This window comes from Mercurialis annua, linkage group LG8, assembly GCF_937616625.2.
Source record: "Mercurialis annua linkage group LG8, ddMerAnnu1.2, whole genome shotgun sequence".
NCBI lineage: Eukaryota > Viridiplantae > Streptophyta > Magnoliopsida > Malpighiales > Euphorbiaceae > Mercurialis > Mercurialis annua.
In genome coordinates, this window is record NC_065577.1 from 8,969,378 (window position 1) to 8,978,016 (window position 8,639).

At 30.6% G+C, this 8,639-nt stretch overlaps 1 protein-coding gene across 1 annotated transcript; it reads left to right on the forward strand.

Moving 5' to 3' along the window:
- Positions 1–1,448: 1,448 nt before the first annotated feature.
- Positions 1,449–6,063, forward strand: LOC126661290 (serine carboxypeptidase-like 40). The gene is made up of 7 exons (XM_050355112.2): positions 1,449–1,895; positions 2,624–2,731; positions 2,885–3,159; positions 3,796–4,059; positions 4,441–4,652; positions 5,080–5,185; positions 5,692–6,063. Exons 1-7 carry the CDS (start codon positions 1,493–1,495, stop codon positions 5,842–5,844), a joined length of 1,521 nt encoding a protein of 506 aa, XP_050211069.1. The 5' UTR covers positions 1,449–1,492; the 3' UTR covers positions 5,845–6,063.
- Positions 6,064–8,639: the final 2,576 nt, after the last annotated feature.

Below are 8,639 nucleotides of genomic sequence, written 5' to 3' on the forward strand. Positions count from 1 at the left end.
AATTATCATTCATATTGGAGTAATGTAATTATTACTAGGAAATTACATAATTAATGTGCGGATCATTCAAAACTAGTATTTTCATAAATATAACATCTAGGTAATTAGTTACTTACGAGACCAATGAGCTATAACTTAAACGGTATAAGCGTTGGACAACAATCTGCTATGTCGTGGGATCGATTTCTCTCATAAGCACTCCCCACCCCCCTAATTGTAAAAAAAAAACAAGTTACTTATGGTAGCTATTGCATTTTATTAAACGATATCTGTATTTTCAAGTATCTTAGTGACGGATTTATTAAGAATTATTTGCATATTATTGATATATAGGTTTAACTGTTAAAGAAATGAGAGATTCTTAGGTAGACTCATTCTACCACGTCATCCGTGGACTAACCTATCATATTGTGACACGTCATTAAAATAATGGCACTATCGTAATTTTATTTATTACTTATTTACACTTTTGAATAATAATATTACGATAGTGCCATTATTTTAATGACGTGTCATAATGTAATAGGTTTAGTCCACGGATGACGTGATGGACTGAGTCTACCTAAAAATTTCTCTAAAGAAAATGTGAATTATCTAGAAAGTATTTTTTTTCAAGTAATAAGATAATTAGTTTAAATTGTTTTAATTTCTCCATTAAAATATAATCATAATCATAGCTTCAATGATTTCAAAAAACTTAGTGTATAAAAAACATAAATAGAAAAACTAAAAAGATTTATTCATCAAAAAAAACTAAAAAGATTTTTAGCCTTTTAATTTAATTGTTTTAATCTATTGATATATTTTTTAGATATGGATTAAAAATCTTAAATAGAAAAACTGAATTTTTTTTCTTTATTAATGTTTAACTACCATTTAATATGACTATATGACAGTAAGCCACCGTCAATAGATTTTTTACTGTGTAAAATCCATGATTTTTGATCATCCGAATTTTCTGTGTAATGTAATCATAGCTATATCCTACATATTACCAAAGAAGGAAAGAATAATAGTCAATATTTAAAAAAAAATATCACTTGTCAATCAATAGGGAAAACATAGAAATAAGAGATTTATACAAGCAATTAAAAAAAACCATTTTCTTTTTCTTGAATTAAACCTTATTTAAAATATTTGACAAAGAAAGACACAACAAAATTAATGCTATTTCTGTTTCAAGAAAAGAAAAAACAACATTTAAAAGAGTATTTTGTATGAATTAATCGCTAGGTACATTTTAAAAAAAAAAACAAGAAATTGACTAAATAATTGGTCAACAAAATTCTATAATCCACATGCAAAAATTAGAAATAAGTATAAATTTAGAAAGTCAATCTCAAATCCTGTGGCTAAACTTGTCACAATCTATTTATAGTTGGAATCCTTCAATCTCATCACTTATATATAAACCAACAATCAATCTACATCCAAATCAAAAAAAAAAAAAGAAAAAAAAACCCTAAAATAATCTCTCAAAAAACAAAAAAAAATGAAAAATAACCCGAATTCGGTTCTTATTTTATTTCTCATAATAATTTCATGCATAATAAATGGAAGCCATAGCAAGAGGCAAGGTGACGAGCTTTATAAGCTGGCCAAAGCAAAATTTAATGGTGACTCAAAAATTGATACGAGCCCTTATGTAGCACGAAATGATTTACCTCTAGAAATTTCTGCAGTAATTAATGATACACAAACATTAAGAGGATTAAATACAGGCTCTAAAGAAGCTGATAAAATTGTGAAATTGCCGGGTCAGCCTATTGTTAAGTTCGATCAGTATGGTGGTTATGTTACTGTTGATAAAGTTGCAGGTAGGGCTTTGTATTATTATTTTGCTGAGGCTCCAGTTGCTAAAGAAAAGTTGCCTCTTCTTCTTTGGCTAAATGGAGGTACTTTATTGCAACTTTACCATTTTTTTTTTTCTTTTTTTGATTTGTTATATGCATGTTTGGTACGGGTGTGTAGTAGTTCGATATAATCGAATTGAGTGACCGTACTAAATTTAAATTTTGATTTGGTTCTGTTTTCCATTAATTTGATCGGTCTATAAATTTTTTTATAAAAAGTTGATTATGTTTTGTTATGTTTAGTCTGTTATCTTCGAATCAGATGAACCGGCCGAATTAACCGATCGAATTAATTTGGTTCAGTTATGAATCTTTTGAAAAAAAATTGTTCAGTTTTCGGTCTAAATTTTTTAAATTGACCGAAGCGGCTGAATTAACCTGATTCTGTATATACAATGCTGTTTTTTTATATCTTTTAAAAAAATATTATTTTCCTGTAATTGTTTGAATGACTTAAATATCGACATACCTTCATTAAATTTAATAGAAATTAACACAAATATTAATATTTTCTGATTTTTTAATAAGTAATGTTAATGAGAAACTAACATCAAAACAAAATTTTGGTTTGGTTTTCGGTAAAAAAAAAAAAATTAACCTAAGTGACTGAACTAATTAAATTTTTATACAAACAATGTTATTTCTATAATTTCTAAAAAAATTAAGGTATTCAAATAGTTTTCTGTCAAATTTAAATATCAATTCACCTCGTAAATTTGTATACAATGATAAATTAAGTCCAAAATTAAGCGAATTTAACAAATTGACAGGTCCTGGTTGTTCATCTCTGGCTTATGGAGCAATGCAAGAGCTTGGTCCATTCAGAGTACACAGTGATGGCAAAACGCTTTACAGCAACAAACATGCATGGAACAACGGTATATTCTTCTTCTGGTCCTTCTACTTTTCTTTTTGTTAATTCCAAACCAAATTATGGTTGGTTAATTCTACAACTAGTACCTAATCTTTGTCCAACATACCAAATCCATACCTAAACTTTTATTTATGTTATGTTTATAATTACTATGCAGTTGCAAATGTTCTATTTTTGGAGTCACCGGCCGGAGTAGGATTTTCATACTCAAACAGAACATCAGATTATAGTAATTCAGGCGATAGAACGACAGGAGCCGACAATTATCAGTTTTTGGTGAATTGGTTAGAAAGATTTCCCGAATACAAAAACAGAGATTTTTACATTACTGGTGAAAGTTACGCCGGCCATTATGTTCCTCAGCTTGCTCATAACATTCTTATGCATAACAAAAAAGCTGGCAGACCTATCATCAATCTCAAAGGAATTGCTGTACGTACCTCTTTCTCTAGTATTGAAATTTTCGGAACCCATGAGTATCGAATAATTATTTTGAGGGGAAACAAATATATTTTTAAAATTGAACGAAATAATATGTCGTTTGTTCTAAAACAGTTTAAAAAGCAAAACAACATGTCGTTAAAAAAATAATTGAACGACGTATAGTTTGACAAAAAAAATCACTCAACCTAGTTTCGAGATCCGCCATTGCTAGCATCATAACTTACGAAACCAAATTGTTACTGAATGTGTTGATACGGTTAGGATTTTACATTCAGTTTCAATCAAACAACTCTTTTTTCTTCAAAACTAAACCGAATTAAATTTCCAAATTTTTTTTTTTTAAAAAAAACTATTCGGATTGGCCTGTTCAGTCAGTATAATAAAAGATTGAAGGTCAGTCTCGTCGGGTTTTTCCTTAAATCAGATATCTAGTTCAACTTCTTTGAACCGGAAAAAAACTCAAAAGGAATTGAGCGCATACGATTGTTCATCACTTTCGAGTCACAAGTTTAAGAACCGGATTGATCTTTTGCTCTTTTTAAAACCCGACAATTCAATAAATAAAATGAAATTGACTACTACTATATTAATTTATTGATAATGATAATGTTTGTGAAATTGCAGATTGGAAACGCAGCAATAAATGATGAAACAGATAATTACGGACAATACGAGTTTTTCGCAAGCCATGCTCTAAATTCGCCGCAAACTCTAGCGGACGTAAAACAGTATTGCAATTTTTCACCGGCAACTAAAGACAAACCGTCGCCACAGTGCTTAAAAGCTCTTGGCAAGTCAGACAATGACACTATGGGTATTGATGTTTATAGCATCTATGCTCCCATTTGTCACAATTCCAATCTCACTGCCACACCTAAAAAAGTTTCTGTAAGTTTATTTACCATGTTGCTTATAATTCTGAATTTTAATGTTTAAATTGAAGCAAATTAAAGTTCACTTACACCAAAATTTAATAACACGGCCAAAAATTAAATAAAATGAAAGTTTAATGACTCTAAAATGTATAATACTCTCTTTTTCAGTGTTTTTTTTTTATTATTGAGAAGGAGAAGTGCATGTGAAAAGATTTGAATTCACGACTTAACAGTTTGCTGTCCAACGCTTATACCATTTGAGCTATACCTCGTTGGTCCTTTTTTCCGTTTTTTGTTCTGGAAACAGCAAAACATCATTACATGCCAAAAAATAGTAATTTTATATTTGATTTAAAAGGAAAATTGACATAGAATTTGTGGATGTGTTTTGCAGTTTACAGAATATGATCCATGCAACGATTATTATGTGTATGCATATATGAATAGAGCAGATGTTCAGCTAGCATTGCACGCCAATGTCACTAAGCTCAACTTTGCTTGGGACCTCTGCAGTGATGCCATTAATGGTTGGAAAGATAGTCCTCTTACTACCCTCCCTCTGATACAGGAAGCCGTCTCCGGTGGACTCAGAGTCTGGATTTACAGGTAATTTTACACTATGCAAGCATATTACCTTTCATTTAAATTACTCAAAATGTATTTATTTATCCACGATTTTAACATATTTATTATATATACCATCATATGTCAATCTTATCATATCGTCAGGTTTTTAATCTTTGCCAAATATATCAACGATTTAATTTTTAGTGATGTGACGCGATGCTATTTGTCTAAATATATGAAACAATCTTAAATGACGCATCACACCTGATAAGCTTCAAACGGATTGTGGATATATTTGACAAAGGTTGAAAAGATGATATATATTATATATGACACGGTTTAAAAATTATGATATATTTGACGAACAATCTAAAATGTCATGCAGTGGTGACAAGTAATGAATTACTTTCTTGTCCCGTAACTCGACTTAAACCTAATGCCAATGTTATATTACAATGTCATGCAGTGGTGACACAGATGGCAGGGTACCTGTTACTTCTACTCAGTTGTCACTTAAGAAGATGAATCTTACTACCACATCTGTATGGTATCCTTGGACCCTTGATAAAGAGGTAATTTTTTTATTAATCTAATAAAAAAATTCTAATTATAAAACCAATTCATTTTTTTCGTGATGCGCTTATATATGTGGTAATCAAAATATAATTAAAAATACTTATTTGAATTTTATTTTTTCATAAAAGTAACATACTAATTTTTTAAAAAAATTAAATTTAAATACTAAACGTATTATGAAAAGTTCGGACACTAGTATTATAATTCTTTCTAGTTTTATTAATTCAATTCCACATTAGCACACTTATTCCGAAGCGAAAATCTACTGATTCTTCCGATCTTTACCGGCCTCACTATTCTATATAAGATGATAGTGACTTGCCTATCGCTTCATGTATACACGTTTGTGAGACCTTAGTCGGGATGCATAGGAGAGTCAACCTAATATTTTCATTCGCAAGCATTCATTAGATTTAAAACGTGAACAAACACATATTTATTTGATTTTAGATTAACTAAATAGAGATTATTAAAATGGAATTATAAACATTTTGTGTTTCAGGTTGGTGGATATGCAGAAGTATATGGAGGCTTAACATTTGCTACAGTAAGAGGAGCGGGACATGAAGTACCAGCTTACCAGCCTACAAGAGCACTTGGTTTGATTAAATATTTCCTTTCTGGCCAGAAGCTCCCACTTTTTGTTGCTGAATAATTTCAATTCTATTCATTGGTTTGATTTACTGGATTTTTTTATTATTTTTATTTATTATTAATTGTAGCCCAAGTTAGGGTTTTTGATGATTTGATCTGTAGATGTGATGCTACATATCTCATTCATGTGTAATAATGAAAAAAATATCAAACTGTCATTCATATCTTGTAAATATAATGTTATGTATAGTGCAAGACACATACATATATATTATTTAAAGTTATAAGAACATTTTGATTATCATTTGTAATAAAATTCATTTAGTAAAATTTGTTCTTTGATAAAAAATTATTTGGAAAACAAATTACCTTGGAATTTTGAGAATGTGTGTCTAAAATCAGTATTGTATTACTCTAGCATTTACACATGAATCAAAAAAGAAGCAGATAAATTTACCTAAAGTACCATCTTTTTTGAAATGCTTTTCTTTTTAGTTTTTCTCATATTTTTTCAGACTTTTACATTTGCACCAGATTTTGTATTTTTTTTCATTTATTTTTATATCATATCTTATCTTATCTCTTTTTAAGTTAGACAAAACATACAGATTAACCCTTATTGTCAGAGTTTAAAAATATTTTGGCCTCTGTGGTGGATTGCGTTTCATTTACCTCCCATAGTTATAAAAAGGCCTAATCACTCAAAAACCTCTCACCTTTAAACGTTTTTTCAATTCCACCCCGACGTTGAAAATTTGTCAATTTTACCCACTTTTGAATTTTTCGTTTTCAATTGTACCCCAATATTTTAATTTTTGTTAATTTTTTTACTTAAATGATGAAATCATTCAATTAATTAAGTTTAAATATGAAATTAAATTCTTTTTTATTCAAAAAAGTACAAATAAGTCCTTTATTTTTAAAAACTAACTAAAAACCATAATCAAATTAACACTAATTTAAATTCTTAATTAATTTAACTAAATTTAAATAAATTTTAAAAATATACAATCAATATATGCTAGACATGGAGAATGTTTTAAACAAATTTCCAAACGCAAAAGACGTTAATTTAATTTTTCAGGGTACAATTGAAACACAAAAATGCAAAATAGGGTAAAATTGACAAATTTTCAACGTCAGGGTATGATTGAAAAGGGGCTAAAAGGTCGGGGGTTTTTAAGACATTAGGCCTTATAAAAATGGTACAAAAAAACCTGACCGTTAATTCCGTTAAAAATTATGTTTCTTTCAAATAAAAAGTATAGAAAATAAACCCTAGTTGGGGATTAACATTGACTTGATGATTAATTCCACCCCAATCCAAGTCACGACCGGCGTTAGGGAATGAAAATAGTAGTTCCGAAATCCGTAGTAAACCTAGAACCTCTAGAAATTTTTCGTAAATATTATTAAAAGATCGCACCTTTCGTACGATTCGTTTTTAAAAATTACCGTTAAATTTTTCTCTTTTAACGTCAACACATTTCTAAAATTATACATATAAGCAAAATCTGGTTTTCAGAAGTACTGGTTGGATAACCGCGTTATCTCAACCTCGCTTCCTTCTGAAAACCTGGCGGGTGATCACTGGAACCAGAGACTTAAGTCTCGCTTGTCTTAACACATAGGCAGCTATGTTTCAAGCCACACACCACTGTTAAATATGTTTAATAAAATAATGCAGACACCTTCGTGTCTCACAACGGTGGTATTAAACATATTATAAAATACACAACTGACCGGTTACACATACCCGGCGTATATAAAACATATTGTTTTTGACACTCACAAAAACACACGAGGCCGACTCGGTAACTATATACAATATGCCATTACGCATCCACCTACAAGGTATACTCACGTGCACTACATCTTATCAAAGTATATATAAACAGAGGACTAGTGGCTAGACTGCTGGCATATTACACTTATACTATTGCAGCACACTAAGAGTACAAAATCATATTTACAATACCCAAAAGAAGAGCTCCCCTGAAGTAGGAATGTTAAAGCTCGACTGACCTCAAAACACGTCTCCTGAAAATGGGAAACAACAACGAGGCCAGAAATATAAATATTTTTGCGTGAGTAAACAGTTTACAGATAAATACCAAAATCGCATGATATATATAAAACAGTTATATATATAAAATATTACCAATTTGTCGATTCATATGGAACCCTAGTCTACAAGTGTCCTAACAGACAAACTCGACTCACGAGCTAATAGCCAATATAATAAGGACCGTGAATTGAATCAATGTCGTCCACTTCTGTTTCTCTAGTACCTATACCGTAATCAGAAACTGCCATAGCGGTTTTACCTGCGACCGTAACTGTATTACTGTCGTCTCAGGGTTTACCCGTTAAGTCAGGGCATTCACTTTCCCAATGACTTAACACGACATACATACCTCTATATCTCGACAGAAGTACATCTAAAATTGGTGTCGGTGATCACGCAACCTTATTGCCGCCCAATAGATAGCTCGTTCCAATGAACCTCTTTTGGCTAGTTTATACTACTGTGATTATGGATTTAAAACAGTTGAATACTGATATTCAAAAGTAAACACGTAAACTCACAGTACTACTAAGTTAGTAGTTAGCCCCGTCGTATATGTGACAAACTCCCCTGAGTCCTGGTCTGACTGCTGCACAGCTAGTCGGATCAAACATATAAAACACACAAGACAAACATCAATACCTGTTTCTAGTATAAACATCTAGATCCTGAAACCTAGGTTTAGTCAAATCATTTAATTCAAATAACACATATCACTTATGGTCTCTTTATTTTTAAAACCCATATAAATTGTTTTCACCTCGAGAAATCATTTAGACTTCACTCTA